The 21,442-nt window shown below is 37.5% G+C and overlaps 1 protein-coding gene across 1 annotated transcript in view; it reads left to right on the forward strand.

Moving 5' to 3' along the window:
* LOC135201752 (uncharacterized) overlaps nucleotides 1–21,442 on the forward strand; it is a 231,910-nt gene that overhangs the window by 161,646 nt on the left and 48,822 nt on the right. The window contains exon 4 of the mRNA XM_064230978.1: nucleotides 19,881–20,205. Coding sequence (XP_064087048.1) covers nucleotides 19,881–20,205 — 325 coding nt within the window. The remainder of the gene's footprint in view (nucleotides 1–19,880; nucleotides 20,206–21,442) is intronic.

Below are 21,442 nucleotides of genomic sequence, written 5' to 3' on the forward strand. Positions count from 1 at the left end.
TATTTTAAACAAAATTAGTTAAGTTAACCAATGTCATTTTCGCTTCTTCCGAGTACATGTGAATTCGTTTCGAGTTATATATTTCCTTTAATTTTATTATATATATATTTACATATATAGTGCACAGGGAGCAGGAGCAGGAACAAACATGGCGAAGTATTACACTTTATTCCGACACGCTTTGCATTCAGCAGAATGCATCTTCAGGGTCTGTATAATAAATAATGACCAATATAAATTAAACTGAATTGAAAATTGTCTAAAAATTATTTACAAACTTGTTAAAATGAAAACCGAAACTTCACACATAGATAAAAATACAGTAACAATTGACAAAACAACACGAGAAATTAAAAGCACATGCGTCAGTTAAAAGTTCAGATAGAAAGTTAAAACAAAAACGTTTTAAGTAAATTAGTAAAATGAAAAGTTAAAAAATATTTGAGGAGCAATAGGGGTCGACCTACCATGGTAAGAGGTAAACAAAAACTAAAAGAATGTACACAGAAACATAGGCTTAAGAAAGATACGAGGGAGTGGAGGTGGTCTGGTTGTTCTACTGCGGAACAAGTTGTTTAATAAAAAGGCTCTCGAGGATCAATAGTTCATTTGGGCTGGAGGTTTGACCATCAATATTAAAATCATCATATTTAATGTCAACTTTACATTTTTTGCTATGTTCACGTAAACTGGACTGTTCGGGATTTGATAGTGAACATCCAGTACGGAAACTAACCCCTTTGTGACAGTCTATGCGAACCCTCATCATCCTCTGAGAAGAACCCACGTAAGTTCCCAGACTACATCTGGGACAAGAATAGTCTTGCGTGGGGACTTACATGGGTTCTTCTCAGAGGATGATGAGGGTTCGCATAGACTGCCACAAGGGAGTTAGTTTCCTACTGGATGTTCACTAACAAATCCCGAACAGTCCAGTGTACGCGAACATAGCAAAAAATGTAAAGTTGACATTAATTATGATGATTTTATTATTGTTGGTCAAACCTCCAGCCCAAATGAACTATTGATCCTCGAGAGCCTTTTTATTAAACAACTTGTTCCGCAGTTGAACAACCAGACCACCTCCACCCCCTTGTATCTTTCTTAAGCCTGTTTCTGTGTACATTCTTTTAGTGTTTTCTTATCTCTTACCATGGTAGCCCAAGTGCTCCTCAAATATTTTTTTAACTTTGTATTTTAATTTATTTATTTCGTTTTTTGTTTTAACTTTCTATCTGAACTTTTAATTGACGTATGTGCTTTTAATTTCTCGTGTTGTTTTGTCAATTGTTAGTGTATTTTTATCTATGTGTGAAGTTTCGGTTTTCATTTTAACTAGTTTGTAAATAATTTTTAGACAATTTTCAAATCAATTTAATTTATATTGGTCATTATTTATTATACAGACCCTGAAGATGCATTCTGCTGAATGCGAAACGCGTCGGAATAAATTGTAATACTTCGCCATGTTTGTTCCTGCTCCTGCTCCCTGTGCATTTTATTACTTTGGCTGACTCGCCTGCATTCTCCGTTCATATATTTATAGACTATATATATATATATATATATATATATATATATATATATATATATATATATATATTATATATATATCTATTACTATATATAATATATATTATATATATAATATTTATATATAATATATTATTATATATTATTATATATAGATATATATATATATATATAAATATATATTATTATATATTAGTATAATAATATATTGTTACGAAGTGCCAGTATCTGGTTACCATACATCAAATATTACCTCACCAAAAGCCAGACACCTGAACCCTCATAACACGTTTAAACGACTGAATACTCTAAAGGCAACAGTGATCCCTTAACGCTTACCAGTATTGCAGAAAATTAGACTAAGTTCATCAAAAAACAGGCTGTGAGGTAATCTTGTAAGTAATTAAATTAATCAAAGGGCATCACTCCATCAACAACTTTATAAGTATAAGTATTTCCCTGATTTTCAGAAGTCTAAGTACTTCCCTGGTTCTAAGTCACTTCAAATAAATTGAAGGAAAGCAAATCAATTACCACTCTATGTTTCTACCTATCATCAATATAATCATAATCATATACTGGGATAAAAAATAAAATACTTATAAAAATTTTAAATACAACAATTTATTATCAATTCAAAATTTATAAGTGAAATTCACAATATCAGGGAAAATTACTGTTACTTGAAAACAAAGTAAAGTTTAATTAATTCTTGAATCAAATTAAGTATAATTAAATCAAAATTAATTTATCACAAAATTCAAGAAAATTAATTCAATCAAAATTCAAAAGTGTTAGGCAATAATTGAAAATTTGAAATTAATTCACAAGTGCTAAACAACAATAAATCTTGAAAAGAATTCTAAGTAAATGCAAATTAATTCATAAATGTTAGATTTAATTAAATGTGCAATGATTAAGCAATGAAAATAAACTAGTCAATTAAATTGTGAATGTAAATGAAAATATAAAATAAAAAGACACACTTCAATAAGAAAATGAAATAGTGCACAAACAATGGAACAAACACAAAACACAAAAATATCAGTAATGTGTAAAAGTGTAAATCTTTTTCCCTCAGAACATTATAACCAACAGTTTTTACCAAACCTTCACAACCATCTGCTATTAGTTAACCACAGTTCCTATCAAATATTAGTTATTAGTTATTACCTAACCGTTATTAGTTGTAACTAATAAAAATATAACACTTTACCTTTTTGGTATACCAACTTCTTTCTTTCTCTTTTGCTGCAGCTTGTATATCACACTTTCACAAAAACCAGGCGCCGTTACGAAATGTTTGTTCAGATTCCACAAAAGAAAACTAAATAACACTAACTAACCTCTTAGAAAATCAAATATGAAATTCTAAGTTACAAGTGACCAGTTTACGTTACGTTAATATAATCTCAATGATGCCGTCGTTCGAGGGAGAGAGAGAGAGAGAGAGAGAAAGAGAGAGAGAGAGAGAGAGAGAGAGATCTGACTGCCTCGAGGTCCTAAGATAGAATAAAATCTCTTCCTTTACGGAAAAGCTGGACAGGGCAGATATGATACAAAACGTTCTTGTCATGAATGCTTCCAGTAGCTTTGAAATCTGATGCAATCTTCATAAAAAATGTGTAACATGCACGTGGTTTTGATCAAAGATACGTGTACGAGTCCAGTCTGGTAAAAAAAAGACGTACTCTACTCGATCGAAACGGAGGCTGAGCGACAATTAAGATTGACATGTTTTGATAACAACGCAAGACTCAATTCTCTCGCTATCACATGCGTGTTGACAGATTTAGGAAAGCAAACGGATCTCGCAGACCCTCTAATCTTACAGTGTTGACTTAAAAGTTAAAACATTCGTAGTTTTGAAAAGACAGAAAAGAATCTCTCTCTTTTTACGTTAATATATATTCTTTTATAACACGTAATGCGAAATCTGAACACACATTTAAAACATCCTATTCTAAGCTATCTAGGAATCTGAAAAAATGTTGTTTCCACAATCTTTTATGACATTTCAAGAGGGGAAATATGCATTTTGAAAATAGCAAAATTAAAATAAAATAATATCTATATATAAATATATATATAATATATATATATATCTATATACTATAATATAATAATATTATATATATCTGAAGATAAAAGGTCCATAAAACACTATTTTAACGTTGCAACCATATATTTCGAGCACTTCCGTCTGTGCTCCTGATCACTGGTAAAATATGGACATAGGACGTCTTACAAGAGGTATATAGTACAAAACATGGTGTAAGTGTGGCAGTATGTCCACTGTTGGTGACCCAGTAAGGGAATAGTCAGGAGCACCCAGGAAGGGAATAGTCAGGAGCACAGAAGGAAGTGCTCGAAATATGGATCCTTTACTTTATTTTTTCTCTCGGTATCATCGGGATGTGTATTTTTTTCTTAATAATTTCCAAAAGATGAAGGATCGGAGTCTGGTCCTACCCCAGACCGCACCTACATTAGTTTGAATCAGAGGAAGTGAATATGTGTAAAGGTAACTTTATTTGGTGAAGGTTTTCGTCTTTTGATGTTATTGATAGTCACTAGTTAGTGGGGCCCTGTACCCGGGCGGTAAGTCCGGGTGCCACGGGCCCAGACGATGTGATGTGACTGTGCCCTAAAGTAACAATTATCTAACACCGGTGTTTTTTTTTTTTTTTTTTTTTTTTTTTTTTTTTTTTTTCGGCCGAGCTAACGCTCGAAACTTTTTTTTTTTTTGTTATTTTCTATGATGTTGTACCCACCTGCCCTAATTGTCAGAACGTAAGAATTCACAATCCAATGTCTACCGTAAACTACCAACCGAGCGGCAGTTTTCCCGGGTGTAATTTTAACCGTATATAACCATATTCAGCAAAGATTTGAAAATGGCTTGGTCTTGTTAGTTAGGTAATCACTGAGCAGGGAAAGGCCCTCTCTCCTTCGCCCCTCTTTAAACCCCTAATGCTTATAATAAATTGGGATTCCGCACCGATGAAAAGTGCTTACAGACATTAGACAGACAGACCAAGCTACTGTTTTTTGTAGTAAGATTTATGCACTGTTTTTGGAATTGCCGTTCGATATTCATTTCAGTTAACGAAATCAACGTGACTGCTGGATTTATATATTAAGTCACTCGTACATTTGATCTTGCCGACCAGTTTCAATGATCGGATGTTGAATAATGTCAGAATAACTGACGGAGACAAGAAAGAGCTTTGCGGAACACACCCCATACTGACCACGCTTCCTTCTTTTTCTTCTTCTTCTGCTTTTTTTTTTTTTTTTTTTTTTTTTTTTTATCGCGTGTTCCCGCTTTCAAAGTGTAAATGTCCTTTGGCGGGGCTGATCCTCCCCCAAAAGAAACGGTGCGGATTTGACGCCCCATTGGCGCCTTTTCTCCGGGACAATAGCCATCCAGCCAGACCTCCTTCATTCCCACCCTCTCCCTCCCACTCCCCTTTCCCCTTCATCCCCCCTCCCCCACGCTAGGCTTCCCGCCCAGGCCTTTACCGAAATCTCGCCAAATCTCCCGCCAACTCTTACCAAATCTCATCAAATCCCAGGCCAAACTCACTCAATTCGGCGAGATCTCATGATCCTCTTATGTCTGTTGGGAAGAGAAAGAAGAATTTTGAGTTTGGGGGCCCCTCTAAAAGAGGAAGAAGAGGAGGAGGAGGAGGAGGAAGAAAAGGAGGAGGGGTAGTGTCCAAGGAGGGCGCAGGCAGGGGTCTATCAGTGGGGGAGGAGGATCCAAGGAGGGCGTAGGCAGGAGTCTATCAATTGAGGAAGGATGAGGTGGAGGAAGAGCGGGGGGAGGGTCCAAGGAGGGCGTAGGCAGGGGTCTATCAGTGGGTGGAAGAAGGACGAGGGAAGGGGAGGGGGAGGAGCAGAAAAAAAAAAAAGTATGTGATTTTGGCGTGATAATGACAATAGCGAGGGAGGAAAAAGAATGAGTTTCTAGAGTTCAAATAGGTCAGTGATGATGAACTGCTCCGGCCGGATTTGGGGGCTCTTTTCTCACTTCTCTCTTCGATATTCGGGGGAGGGAATCTCTCAGTGAAGCGATGGATTCGGAGAGTTGTCGAAAGAGCTCACGAAACTTTTCATTATAATTTCTTCGTGGCTTCTGTTATCGGTGATTCGAGTCGTCTCCTTCCCCCCCTCCCCCCGTCTCCCTACTCTCTCTCTCTCTCTCTCTCTCTCTCTCTCTCTCTCTCTCTCTCTCTCTCTCTTTTCCAAGTCGTAGATTATATTTCTCAAAGAGAGGAAACTCGGTTCAATGAAGAGGAAATGAAGTGTAGTTTAAATTAAAACAAGAGCGTTCCAACCTCCACCAAGGCTGGCCAACAACAACACACACACACACACACACCGACCACCCAAAGCCCCTTATCCAGATTCGGATACCTCCGAAAATCTCATCATTAGTTGTCAGTCAAGAGGCCTACCTTTGGTTAAAATTTCATAGCAACACTAGTTGTAATGTAATTATGTTAACAAAGAGACATACAAAAGGGAACCAAAATCATAACCTCCTTGCGGGTATAATGACAAACTGAAAAACTAATATAATTACTTCAAATTTGGAACCATTGCACTGCCCAATTGGCCCCAGAGTTCTGCCACCTTTTTCTGCTACGCCGTCACTTCGAATAGATCTTCACTCGCTTGGCTGCTCGCCACTCTCCTCCTTTTGGTTACTTGGGTCTCAAATGTCCGTGAACTTTGCGGAGACAGAAACCTAGTCACTCTTCAAGATGTGTTGCTTAATCTCCTTTCTTCCAGAATCTGAAATTCTTGACCTGCTTTTTAATTCACATTTGTTTTCTGTGAAGATTAAGGAAGGATGCCGCGTGCACTTCATCAATAACATTTGTTTTGTTGGTTAATCGACCAGTGTTGATTTGATTTCATCTCGCTGGTTTTCGTCAGATAAGGGGGAATAAATATGACTTGCTTAGATGGAGAAATTGAAAAAAACTTGAGTGATCATACATGCATGAATTAATCCAGCCAACCTTTCACCAGAACCTCTTATATGGATGCTTGACCTAGCGGTAAATTATCTTAAAAGCCTCCTGCATATTTAATATTTTTTTTGAAATGTGACCGGCTATAATAAGACGAGGACACCCATATTGAGAAGAAATAGCTGAATCGGCAAATGGGATTGGTCCTTGGGCACAGTTTTAATTCATGATGATTCAGTAAATTGACCGAGCAGTGTTGAGTTTCACAATTTCCTTTGAGAGAGTTACAAGGATAAGGGTGTCTCAAAGACTTGTTAGTCCATCCGGAGGAGACATCATGTGCTCACTTATTTCTAGGAAGAGAGAGAGAGAGAGAGAGAGAGAGAGAGAGAGAGGAGAGGCCCAGAATTATATTTAGAATTGATTTTACAACAGTTAAGGATAATTTACCATCACTATCTACCACGTTAAAGAAGAAAACTGCGTGATGAATGGCCTATGTTGGTCAGGTTTTCTGTGCGAGAGAACAATAGAAAAGTGCCATAAAGGTAGGCCTAAGTTATGGCCAGCCAGTGTTCCTTCTTTATGGTTTGGCGCAGAAGATAAATCTGTTCAGTCTTTGGAAAAAAAAAAAAAAAAAACAATATGGTGTCAGTTTCACTGTTCAAAGTAGATTCATATAGTGACGTCATATGATTTTAATGATGCTTTAGATGCCGAAGTGGGGGTTGGAAAGGTGTCAAGATATCTGAACAATTCCTTAATATAAGTCAAGAAGCCTTTTCTACCCCAGGCCTGAAGGAAAAAACGGGGGTGAGGGTTTAGGAGAAGGGGGAAAGGCGGAAGGCCTTCAGAATCATAAAGGGAGAAATTATTGTCAGAATACAGAGTAAAGGAGAGATCCCAAAGCGGGCGGAACAGTCACTAATTACGACTGAATTCTCTCTCTCCCTCCCTCTCTCTCTCACATACACACAAACACACACACACACACACGTTATCTTTTATATAAGATGCGTGAATAGGTGCACCAGTTAATGGTGCTTACAGAGGTCCCTGAGCGTAAAGGCGGTCGGACCCTCCCTCAGGTCATCACGAAAAAAGCTCACGTAGATCAATACGGGTCGATTAATATTAATTACCCATGTCGAAAGAAGCGTGAAACGCCCCCCCCCCCCCCTTTCTCTTACTAGTATTCTTAATACTATTCGATAACTATTATTTTATTCTATAGGTCGGCTACCAGATAAGATGCGTGAATAGGTGACCTTAATGGTGTTACGAGGTCTCCTGAGTAAAGGGGGACCCTCCCTCAGGTATTCAACGAAACAAGTCACGTGATCAATAAGGGGTCGTTAATATTAATCACCTGTCGAAAGAGGCGATGAAACGGGCCCCCCCCCCCCTTTTTTCTTCTAAGTATTTTAATACTATTCGATAACTATTATTTTATTTATGGTTCGGCTACCAGAATAAGGGAATGGTCCTGTCCATTTGATAAGACCATATTAAAATTAACTGAATATAGGTTAGGTCTACGTTGAATGGGGTTATAAAATATCATATCGAGGCAGTGACCTTACATTGTCACATAGTTTACGTATTCCATGAATGCTGTAGATCTCTCTCTGAAATTTGGAAGATTACACTGAAATAATGTATTTATTTATTTTATATGATACCATTTTTCTTTTGTGTTGCATGCAGAAAACAATAGCTAATTTTCTCAACGGGAATTTCCCCATACCTAGAACTGATCTTCAAGGCCAAGAAAAATCCTGAACTTAAAACATTTCCCTATAGGCTAATTCCAGTTTCCCTTACAGACCTTAGGAGACATATGATCTCCCACGTATTTTGCTGGAAGAAAGATTCCCCCGCCCCCGCCCCGCCACCAGGAAGATAACTCTTTGGCAAAGACATGTACTTGTCCCTTTATAGACGCAATTTCCCAGAGAAAGAAGATAAACAGAATATAAAGGAGCTGTGGCGGGAGGGAGGGGGCTGGGGGTGAGGTTGCTTGCGGAAGAGGTAGGGGAAGCGGTTTTAATCCCATCCCATAAGGTAACCGAGAAGTTAGCATAACTTCCGCCGAGTGGGGAAGTTTATTTGACCGCTAAGCGAGAAATCGATGACAATTTTTATTCCCGATAAAAAATGGCAACTTTGTGCCGTCTCATTTGATTCCATTTGGGAGACGTATGGCGGAGACGAGGACGAGTTTAAAAGGCAGAGGAGGTTTTAAGAGGTGGTCGGGAGTCGAGCTCCTCTCCTCCTTGGCTAATGGATGCCTCCAGGAAAAACATTGGTGCTCTCTCTCTCTCTCTCTCTCTCTCTCTCTCTCTCTCTCTCTCTCTCTGCATCGATACTATCATTTTAGCAATTTTTTGTTATCCGCCCATTACTAATATGATTGTTTTTACTGCGTTTTTGTATGTAATAATTAAATGCATGTGGAAGAAAATTTTTAGAGCAATGAAAAAGGTGATTTGGGTAATCATCCAATCGCCCTTTTACTGTAGTTTACCTTTCTTCGTATAGTTTTCTCTTGAACACTGGTAAAAGAAAACTATATACGACCGTAATATTTAGGAGTAACTTAGCTATATAGCATTGTGACCCTAATAATTTTTTGTTTTAAAATATTTAATAAGTTAATCCATTTCGCAATTTCTGCATATTTATGCATACATAATCAGTGATAGTTCCGATGCCAGACAATATTTGTTGAAAGAAATCTCTTGTGTTTAGATTCACTAATGATTTTGTTCTTCCCGATCTTTGCTTTCAATGGATATATTGGGTTTATTCCGTGTTTCGGAAACGCATCATTATGAAAAATATTGTAATTTTTAAAATTTTATTTACAAAACTTATAATTGTTGAGAATCTCCCAGCCTCATTTAGAGAATTTGTGAATGTTTTTTTTTTTTCTTGTAGAAATTGAGCTATCTCACTCATTGTTTAGAAATCAAATAAAAATATTTGACTATAATGGTCTTGATCTGGAAGACGTATAAAAATGCAAGTCTTGTATTAATTACAAAGAAAAGTTAAAAGACTTGAATGAATCGCCCCCCCCCCCCATTAAGAAACCAACAAACCTTACCACGAATTAAAATCTCTGACGTTCTTTTTAGAAAACTTTACAAGGTATTAACAAAAAAATCTACCTTCATTTAGAAATTTTGTATTAGGAAACCCCCCTTTTATCTCTCCATTTCGAAACCGTATCATGTTCATTGCGACGCTAACAGACTTCTACCGGAAGCGAAGACAATGACGGAAGATCCGCGTCGTTAATAAAACCTTTTGTCTAAGAGTTCAAGTGACTCTCGGGAGATCTCGGTGCCGTAAGTGTGGATGGCACTTGATAACGGAAAGAGGTTTTATTCTCCCTTGTCGTTGTCCGTTGACTGGGCAACAATGTGCCCTCCATTAGGTCGATAGGTGGGACGGATTCAACTGCATTCTGTTTTGGGGAGCGGGCGGGGGGGGGTGGGGGGGGGGGGGGGGGGATGGGGGGGGGGGGGGGATGGACCATCCCGGCGCCCCATCTGTTCCTAAATCGGTAATTAGTGGAATGCAAAAGAATTGTCGTAAGTGGTGTATAGTCATTTTTTTTCTCTCTCTCAAGCATTGATTGTGAACAAACCTTCACAATCAATGCTTGAAAGATAATTATGCTGTAATGCCATTCTGAGTTTTTATGTATATATATATATATATATATTATATATATATATATATATATATATATATATATACACGTATATATTATATATATATATATATATATATATATATATATATATATATATGTATGTATGTATATCGCGAATTGGGAAACGATGTAAGTGATATAATATAATCTATATATAGTTATATATATATAGATATATATATATATATATAGTAGGTCTAATAATTAGGTTTAAGTCTCAAAATATATTTGCTTAGGTATTAGTGCTATTGGAAACGCGTTCTCTCATTATTATTATTATTATTATTATTATTATTATTATTATTATTATTATTATTATTATTATTATTATTATTATTATTGACAGTGTGTAAGGGTCAGGGTCAATTACCAGAAAAGCCAGCCTTCGCTGGGAAGAAAAAGAAGTAAAATAAAAGAATGAGAACAACAAGTAAAGGTAAACATAAGCGGGAAATGTAAACAAAATTGCAAACAGTTGTAAGCTCATCGCCATTGAATTGATAACAAAGAAACAGGAATTAACATCAGTCAATAAAAATTGAAAATATAAAAGGAACAAACATATCCATATGGAGACAGCACGAAGGAAGAAAAAAGATACATCTAAAGAGAGAGAGAGAGAGAGAGAGAGTCATACAATTCCATGAGTATTGAGTTAGAAGAAAGTTTTCCCCCCAACGGCACCTCAGCGCCCTGCGGAATAGCTTGGTAATCCCCACTCCGGAGTCATATTACTATAAACCTTCCAAGGCCAAGTGGCGTGAGCGGAATCGCCTCTTGTTCTCCTCTGGAAGAAGAGGAAGAAGAAGAAGACGAACGAAGAGGAGGAGGAGGAGGAGGAAGAGGAGACGAAGAAGAAGAAGACGAAAACGAAGAAGAAGAAGACGAAGACGAAGAAGACGAACGAAGAGGAAAGTTTTGAAGCTTTTCAACAGTGACAAAGTTTAAGTCAGTGGCGATTAAGAACAAGTAAAAAAGTTTCTTCGGCGCATAGGACATTTCTGTATAGCGTATAATCAAGGCCACCGGGGAAAAAGACCTATCTTTCGTTGATCTTGATAAATGCTGTATGAGCCGCGGCCCATGAAACTTGAACCACTGCCTCGTGGTGGCATGTCCTATATCGTTGCAAGTACGGTTATAGCTAACACTAACCTTAAATTAAAAAAAACTACAGAGGCTAGAGGGCTGCTAATTTGGTACGTTTGATGATTGGAATGTGGATGGTCAACGTACCAATTTGCAGGCCTTAGTAGCTTTCAAGATCTGAGGGCGGACAGACAGACAAGGTCATCTCAGTATAGTTTTCCTTTACAGAAAACTAAAAGCAACTTTTTTCGAGACTAGATATAGACAGTTTTAGGTGTCAAATATTCCGTAATGCAAGACAGGATTTGAGAAGATTTGGGAATAAGAAGAGGAAAAGTGGCCAATGGAAAAAAAAAAAAAAAAAAACAAAAAAAACAAAAAAAAAAAAAATAGAACCCGCTGTAAATAATCCACTCAAAATTGGAAAACCTCGAGTGTGGTAAGGAGGTTGCAAAGTTGCTATTAAATCCTTAACCATGGCATCTGGCTAAGAGCCTTAATCAAGGCTCTGTCCAAGATCTTGAAGATGAAGTAAAAAAAAATCCAGAGGTTTCATACGTCAGTGAATTAAAGGAGGTCCCTTTCGTATTTACATGGAGGGGAATGTACAGGGTGTCCATAAAGTCCCAGTAACATTACTAGTATTTATTGCTCAGAATGGTACTGTGACTTTATGGACACCCTGTTCTTTTATAACAAAAGAAGAGAATTACCTTTAAAAAATCAAGAGGTATTGAAAGCCGAGTAAATTTCAATTATCTTGGAAGCAGCTGAAGAAAAATCAACTTTATAAAGTTAAGAAGGAATGATAAGAGTGGATCCAGTGCTCAGGGTAACACTGTAAACGCGCCGGGAAGTGAGGCTTATGCTTTATTAACGATCTAGACAAGTAATGCCAACTGCTTAATTATTAATATTTGTAAGATCAGGTTCGCATAATATTTGTATTTTATTTATTTATTTATTTTTTGTAAGGGTAGAAAGTATTGCTAGTAGCTTTGAATTATACAGGGACAAAGACTTATGAGCAATAAAATCACCTACATACAATATATTCTATTTCTCGCTATAGAATAAGGAATTGCATAAGAAAAAAATAGCTCCTTAAATCAAAGGGGACTAGGAGACTATAATGATATTACAAACAATAAGTTCGTTATCAGCGTTACCAACAATTCATAAACTCAACATTTTTATTGAATTGCCACCAGAGTAACATTTTGTGATTTTTGCGTACAAGTTCCCCTAGCGCGATGTTTCCTTATTTCAGAGGACTACGTTAAAGTGAGGTTAAAGTCATTTGAAGGAGCTTAAAGAATATCGGTAGTGATTATGAGAGGACGAACTTTTGTGGGGAAAGTTAGCTCTCAGCAGATACTTAAACCGAGGTGTTTGGGGGCGATCTCTACTCGCACTTAGCATATCAATGAGTTGGAGAAGTTTGATGGCGCGGTTTCCCTGCTCCTTTCTTTATTATTATTATTATTATTATTATTATTATTATTATTATTATTATTATTATTATTATTATTATTATTATCCTAGATGAAAAGAGGTTTGTGTCCGCCTCTCTCTCTCTCTCTCTCTCTCTCTCTCTCTCTCTCTCCCCAGTAGGGGGCTAGTGCTGCAGGTGCACCTTCATGTGGTGCACTGTAAGCATTACTTAAGGTTCTTTGCAGCGTGCCTTCGGCCCCTAGCTGCCACCCCTTCCGTTACTTTTGCTGTACCTCCTTTCATATTCTTTCTTCCGTCTTACTTTCCACCCTCTCCTAACAATGAGCGCTGAATGACTTCATAGGTCCAAGTGCTTGGCCTTTGGCCTAAGTACTATATTCACTATATTCAATTTTCTCTCTCTCTCTCTCTCTCTCTCTCTCTCTCTTGAGCATGAGAAACTTTGACCGTTAAATATTGTTTATTGCGCAAGTGATTATAGCTAGAACCTGTTCAGCTTTGTATTCTGCAACCTTGCCAACCTTCTAAAACATAAAGAACACATTTCTTGAATATCTTTTCTCTTTACTACTGAGACAAATAAATTTTTTTGCGTTTAGGGTTAGGTTTCTCAATGCCGGAAATCGAGACGGGCAAACTGCTCAAGTCCAAGGTTTGGAATTATTTCGCTATGGTCTTGGCCTGCCACCCCGGTGGCCGCGAGTTCGATTCTCGGGCATTCCACTGAGGGGTTAGATATGTGTATTTCTGGTGATAGAAGTTCACTCTGGATGTGGTTCGGAAGTCACGTCAAGCCGTTGGTCCCGTTGCTGAATAACCACTGGTTCCATGCAACGTAAAAACACCATACAAACAAACAAACAAACTACCTCCGTATTATTTTTCAAGTTTCATTTAGACTTTGGCATTAAATCGCTTGGGGTCAAGATGGACTTTGGCATTAAATCGCTTGAGGTTAAGTTAGACTTTGGCATTAAATTGCTTGAGGTCAAGTTAGACTTTGGCATTAAATCGCTTGAGGTCAATTTAGACTTTTGCATTAAATTGCATGAGGTCAAGTTAGACTTTGGCATTTAATCGCTTGAGGTCAAGTTAGACTTTGGCATTAAATCGCTTGAGGTCAATTTAGACTTTTGCATTAAATTGCATGAGGTCAAGTTAGACTTTGGCATTTAATCGCTTGAGGTCAAGTTAGACTTTGGCATTAAACTGCTTGGGGTCAAGATGGACTTTGGCATTAAATCGCTTGAGGTTAAGTTAGACTTTGGCATTAAATCGCTTGAGGTCAAGTTAGACTTGCATTAAATTGCTTGAGGTCAAGTTAGACTTTGGCATTAAATTGCTTGAGGTCAAGTTAGACTTTGGCATTAAATCACTTGAGGTCAAGTTGGACTTTGGCATTAAATCACTTGGGGTCAAGTTAGACTTTGGCATTAAATTGCTTGAGGTCAAGTTAGACTTTGGCATTAAATCACTTGAGGTCAAGTTAGACTTTGGCATTAAATCACTTGGGGTCAAGTTATACTTTGGCATTAAATTGCTTGAGGTCAAGTTAGACTTTGGCATTCAATCACTTGAGGTCAAGTTAGACTTTGGCATTTAATCACTTGAGGTCAAGTTAGACTTTGGCATTAAATTGCTTGAGGTCAAGTTAGACTGGCATTTAATCGCTTGAGGTCAAGTTAGACTTTGGCATTAAATTGCTTGAGGTCAAGTTAGACTTTGGCATTAAACTGCTTGAGGTCATGTTAGACTTTGGCATTAAGTCGCTTGGGCTCAAGTTGGACTTTGGCATTAAACTGCCTGAGATCAAGTTAGACTGGCTTTAAATTGCCTGAGGTCAAGTTAGGCTTTGGCATTAAATCGCTTGAGGTCAAGTTAGACTGGCTTTAAATTGCCTGAGGTCAGGTTAGACTTTGGCATTAAATCGCTTGAGGTCAAGTTAGACTTTGGTATTAAACCGCTGGAGGTCAAGTTAGACTTTGGCATTAAATTGCTTGGGGTCAAGTTGGAGACTTTGGCATTAAATCGCTTGAGGTTAAGTTAGGCTTATTAAATTGCTTGAGGTCAAGTTAGACTTTGGCATTAAATCGCTTGAGGTCAAGTGCGAATAAAACTTGCCAGTTTTGTTTTTCTGGCATATTACTAAATACAATGGAATTGATAGCTGTCAGTGAGACTGTAGTTGCAAATTAACTGTTGCAGTACTTAGACTAACAGGGATTAAAACCTATAGGACTGATAGGTATCAGCGTTGTTATTATCACGGTGCTTAACACCAACTTAATTTGTAGTTGTAAGCGAGGTTCTGTAGTCAATTAACAATACCTTTGCACATGACTATCAATATTTATAGGCTTCAGTGCCCAGTTTTTATTAGTTTCTGTTTGCGAAGAGGTTAATGCGGTCACTGTACTTCACGTGGCGCACAGTAGGCGTTACTTTAAGTTCTTTGAGCAATTCAGCCCCTAGCTGCAACCCTCATTCTGGTATCATAGTGCAACTGCGAGGTTTACCTCCCGCTACACCGTTGAAACCTTTTTACTCTCAATTACCCTCTCAGCTCTGAATGACCTCACAGGTGCAAGCACTTGGCTTTTGGCCTAAATTTCAAATTCCATGCCATTATTAGTTTCTGTAGTTTCTGCACTTTAGACCCACTGCCTCGGCGAGAAGAAAATGCTCCCACTGAAGGCTGACCAGCACTCAGTGCCTTTCAAATTCTTCCTTCGTCTTTCCTCTGCCACTGGTGCCTTCCCTTCCCATTCTTCGAAATCCTTCAAATTGGGCTAGATCGCCCGAGCTCACATAGAGAGAGAGAGAGAGAGAGAGAAGAGAGAGAGAGAGAGAGAGAGAGAGAGAGTTAGTATGCGTGTGGCGAAAAGGCCATTACAAAAAGAAAGGCTTCAACTACACTTCCCCTCAGACTACCAAGGATTACCGGCTAATGATTCTCTCTCTCTCTCTCTCTCTCTCTCTCTCTCTCTCTCTCTCTCTCTCTTTATTACTGACGGACTGGTAGAAATGGTGGTCACCACCGCGTCTTTTCTGAAATGATTTCTGAGCCACGAATGTAAGATTGAACTGAATATTAAGCTCGAAATTAATATGGATATCGGAAGTGCTTGTATTAATATTTGGAATTATGAAAGGATTACGAAGTAAGATTATACGGAAATGGAGAGACCATGCCCTTGGTTAGACAAACAGTTAGGAAGACCTAGGGAAAGAACCCGTCGCCCTAAAAACAGACGGTATGATAAATAAAAACTGACAGAGCTTTGGAGAAAATTAAATAATATATGATATTAAAGATGAGATAGACCCCTCTTTTCGTAGAGTATTTAAATCTCAACAACTAGATATTCTACGGAAAGGAATACGATTATAATATACTGCAGGGGGATAAATATTGTGGTTTGTACTTGGATTTCTCAGCGATTAGTGGTACTACATTAGTATTTTGTAACTGGTTACCTACCGTCTAGGATCATGAGCTTAATTGATAGAAGTCGACCCTTCAGATTCGATGAAATTTAATTTGAATGAAGAAATTTCGGCTGTGAAGCCAAGCACTGGGGCACTTACGGCCACCCAGCGCTTTAAAACAGTGAAAAGGAGTTGAAGTGGTTTAGAAAGATAAAGAGATCCCTAAAATAAAGGAAATGAGAACTACAGGGATCTAAAGGTAGAACTGTGAGAAACCACCACAATTGCGCCAAGAAGTAATACTTACAGGGGTTGAAAGTAGGACTGAAGGAAGGGAGCGGGAATGGAGGTAAGTAAATGGGTAAAGAGTTGTTGCAGTTATGGGCGCAAGTGATGCAGCGAACATCCTTTCGTAATGTCGATGAAATTCGTCCTTATTGTTGGAAACGAACCTCCTTAACAGAGAACATCTTGGATGTATGCCATTACCAGTCGAATTACATTACCGTTATTTTTGCACCTTAAGCATTGATCCCTTTTAGAGCGAGTTGTGGCAGGAGGTTAGTCTAGCTCTTCGGTTTTTAGCAAATCTCTAAGGATGAAGTTGCTAGGCCTATGTCATTATTCTTATTAGTGTAACTCACGGTGCTCCCACAAAGGCTATGTCCTGAAATGGGAAGTGAGAATTTGAACGAGATAAAGTTGAAGAAGTTGGACAGCCCAGTGAGGAGGAATTGAAGGGAGCAGAAAAGAAGTATAAGAGAGTAGTGAGGCTTAGGCCTAAGAAGCTACGCTGCAAAGAAACTTTAGTGGGGTTAAACTGTGTGCCACCAAGGTATACTGGAAGGGTAACCTTTCCCTACAGAGTAATTAGATAACACAGATGTCAACTCTAATCTTAGGAGAAGACTTCGGTGATAAGATTATATTATAGTTCTGCCTTTAAAGGTAGAAGTTGCTGCACTGTATTCATAAAAGATAATGTGACAGTTCTGTTGTAAGTCTGAAATACTGAATTTTTTTAACGGATATCCTTTAGATGAACAATATTGTACATCCCTAATTTTTTTGTATAGTGATTATTATTCCAAAACATTAGAATTTTTTTAAAAAGTGATCCTGTCAGGAGGCCACCTTATAGTAACGGTTTAAGCATCAATATTCAAAGATACATAAACTATCTCTCTCTCTCTCTCTCTCTCTCTCTCTCTCTCTCTCTCTCTCTCTCTCTCTCTCCAGGGGATGGGGTGGAATTTATCTCACTAAACAGGGTCTCTTCTCCCTCTCTTCTGATGCAAGAAAAAAAAGAAGCCCATTTCTATGGCGTCTCAGTGTTTCCTAGCAACAGAGAACTAAGGAGACTCGTGTCGCCGAAGTTGGTATGATTTTCCGACCCAATTTGTTTGACTAATGTTGGCTACGAAGAATGAGGAAATCGAGTTGTGATCTGTCTTAATTTGTCAATATTTTCAGAACGTTTAATGTTTTTTTAATTGGGATACGAATCATGGATATTACCGAATCGTGATTTGTCTTATTTTATCAATATTGTCTGTAGTTTTAATGCTTTTTTAATTGGGATACCAGTTATGGATGTCATCGGATTGTGATTTGTTGTAATTTATCAACATTTTCAGTGTTATAATTGTTTTTGATTACCATACGATAGCAGTGGTCAGTGACTGCATAGTAATGATAGTGTGAAAGGCAGAGCTATACAGAATATATTTATTTCATTTTAATATCGCGTAGGTAACGCAGTTGCAGAGTATAAATCCTTATTACGCCAGATGAGATGATCCATGTAAGTAAAACCTATTACTTCATATTAAGATAGTTTATAGAGTGGTATTACTTTCAGCAATTCGGATAATTACCTTTTGGTTGTCAACAAAAGAATTGGAAATTGGAAGGCTTCCAGATTTAATTGGTATGTTGCTCTGCTGTGATTAAATGAAGGGTAGATGACTGTAAACACACTCTCTCTCTCTCTCTCTCTCTCTCTCTCTCTCTCTCTCTCTCTCTCTCTCTCTCTCTCACTGAAAGCATAAAGATTTTACTCATTTCTCCTGAAATAAGTGGTACTTTGCTATTTTTTTATTTGTATGTATGTATGTATAGCATAAGTGATCTTCCCAAGTCTGTGATTAAATGAAGGGTAGATGCCTTTAAATTCTCTCTCTCTCTCTCTCTCTCTCTCTCTCTCTCTCTCTCTCTCTCTCTCTCTAAAAGTATAAAGATTTTTCACATTTCTCCTGAGATGGGTGATACTTTGCTATTTTTTCCTTTGTATGTATGTATGTAGTATAAGTAATTTTCCCAACTCTGTCGAAACAATTTGGTTTCTGGTATGGTACGTGCAATAATTTTCGTTCTGCAAGCACAGCTAATGAGTGACGGGCGAATATACTATCACTCACGTAACATTTTACACATTTCTCCTAGAATGAATGATACGTTGCTATTTTTTTTTTTTTTTAAGTATGTAGCATAAGTAATCTTCCCAACTCCATGGAAACACTTTGGTTTCTGGTATGGTATGTGTAAGAATTTTTGTTCTGCAAGCACAAGCTAATGAGTGAAGGGCGAATATGCTATAACTCGCGTAACTGCGTTTAATTTCCCGTGACTTAATTCATTCATACGAACTTTGGTATTCCTTTGAAATCCCGCCGCGGTGAAGATGAGTAAGAGTGTCTTGGGTGGAGGTTATTTCAAAAAGTAATTTGGCCGAGAGGTCTTGGTTGAGCCCATTAAGTGAAATTAGCCTGGTCCTCGTCGGGAGAGAGAGAGAGAGAGAGTAGAGAGAGAAAGAGAGAGAGAAGTCGCGGATCTAGAAATCTTTTATTGCCGGGCACCTATATGATATACATATAAGTTGTTGTTGCTATCGTTTATGTTGTTGTACGGTTGTTTTTGTTGTTGAAATAATCGTGACTACATTGTCCCTCCTGGGAGAAGTTCGATCCTGGTCTTTTTGTGTCATTATGACTAATCCTTTTTCATATTACTTAAAGTCAAGATTCGTTTTTTTTTTTATTTCTCCTTTCAAGTTTCTGTCTTTAGATCTTCGCGATATTAGACAGTAGAGATCCTTAGCTGACAATTTACCTTGTCACGTAGAGTGTGTAGAAGAGCCCTTAAATTATGGCACTTTTGTGTTGGAATTTTAACATCGAGTGGGATTTTTATTTTTCCCTTAAGACATATAACCAAAATGATCGTGATTTTGAATTCCTTGCGACGTATTACCAAAATGATCGTAATTTTTAGTTGTTGTTTATCCTCGTAAGTAGCAGTTTGAATAATGCGGATAGAAAATGCTGCTGTTTTTATCTTTCCCAAACCAGAATCAATAATAATGGGAACCTGTTCGCGGGTGATACGTCCATGTTTGAAAGGCTTGATTATGAGATATTACTGCTGGTTTATTAATTAATTAATTTTAAAAAATTATGTGATGTTTTTTCCTCATTTGGGTTATTTTATTCTAAATATTACATATACCAGTCTTATCAATCATTCTGAAAGTGTGTGAAATGTGTTATTTTGTTCCATATTGAGTTTTATGAAGATTATTCAGTGTTATTTTGATGCACAGTTATCAGATTTCTATTTAACAATTATTTGTTGCATTTGATTAATGTAGTCTTTCCTTTATACAGATGGAAGAGCGATACTTGAAGTCCTGTAAAGAGGCTTCCCCAGTGATCCTGGTCAGGGGGCAAAAACTCCTTGTATCGCGAGACTTACCAGCGTACTCGCAGGCCCTGTCACCCACTTCCCCGACCGTAATGAAGGCCGTACGCACCGGACATGCAAACAGCCACTCCTTCAATTCACCGACGCATTCAAGACTAGATACGAAAGACGGGGTACCACCAGAAGGCGATCAGAACGCCTTGGGAAGAAGGCTCACCTTGCTGGACACCACCGAACAGCGCGTGAGGATGGTTGCTGTCAACGGCTCCGTTTACTACGCTATGGAAGGTTAGGATTGGATTTTTCATGGTTAAAGTATATGCAGATTTTAATCCTGTTAAGAGAGTTTTCAAAAGTTGATATTTATGATTATTGGGTGTGTATCCGTAGGTGCTATGGAAACATCGATGACATATTATTTCATTTATTTATTTAATTGTTAAGATATATGGAGATTTTAATCCTGTTAAGAAAGTTTTCAAAAGTTTATATATTTATGATTATGGAGTTTTGGTCATTGGGTGTATCGGTAGGTGCTGTGGAAACAGCGATAATATATTGAATATATTATTTTATTTATTTGTTTATTGTTTAGAAATTTTGGATCAAGTTTTTACAACTTATGTATTTTGATTTTAGTGATGTTAATAGCATAAGGAGGTTTTGAAACTTTGACATTTATGATTGTAGAGTTTTGGTCACTGGGTATATCCGTAGGTGCTGTGGAAACAACGATAATATATGAAATATATTATTTTATTTGTTTATTTATCAAATTAATTATTGTCTAGAAATTTTGCGTCACGTTTTGACAACTTATACATTTTGATTTTAGTGATGTCAAGATTTGCCCCCATATTACCGGATGTACTGCTGAAATTTGCTTTATCTAATGTTGCGAAAACGAGAATATATATATATATATATATATATATATATATATATATATATATATATATATATATATATATATATGTATTATATGTATTTACGACAGATTTGGTAGTTGATTTGTCATATCTCTTCTTTCTTCAATGGTTGCAGCTTGCTTTTAACTTGTCCATCTCCTTCGTAATCGTGTTTGGCATTGTATCATTATTTCTCCTTCCCTGTTCCCTTTTCGTTTCTTTTTTTTTTCTCTCTCTCTCCCGATCTTTCACCACCCTCTTCCTCTCGTACTCTCCTTGTAGTTTCTGGACCATCTTCTTCAGCGGCGGATTTGAAGGGAAACGAGAAACCCTCTCGAAGTCAACGTGTTTCGTCTTTAAGGTTCAAGAGCATAAGGGTTCTTTTCCTTTAAAAGAGCCATCAGAGATCTATCTATCACACCTCTTAACGGCGTCTACATCTGAAGACCCGAAGAACGACAATTCTTTATGCGTCTCTATCCAGTCGAGTCATCATTCCCTAATCGCCTTTGAATTAAGGGCCCCTAAGGTTGAAAATTGCGTCTTCATTTGGCGGGACTGGAGCTTGGCACACATCGAAGACTTCGAATCAATAAAAGAAAAAAAAAAAAAGTTTC

Source organism: Macrobrachium nipponense, chromosome 28, assembly GCF_015104395.2.
Source record: "Macrobrachium nipponense isolate FS-2020 chromosome 28, ASM1510439v2, whole genome shotgun sequence".
Taxonomy (NCBI): Eukaryota; Metazoa; Arthropoda; class Malacostraca; order Decapoda; family Palaemonidae; genus Macrobrachium; species Macrobrachium nipponense.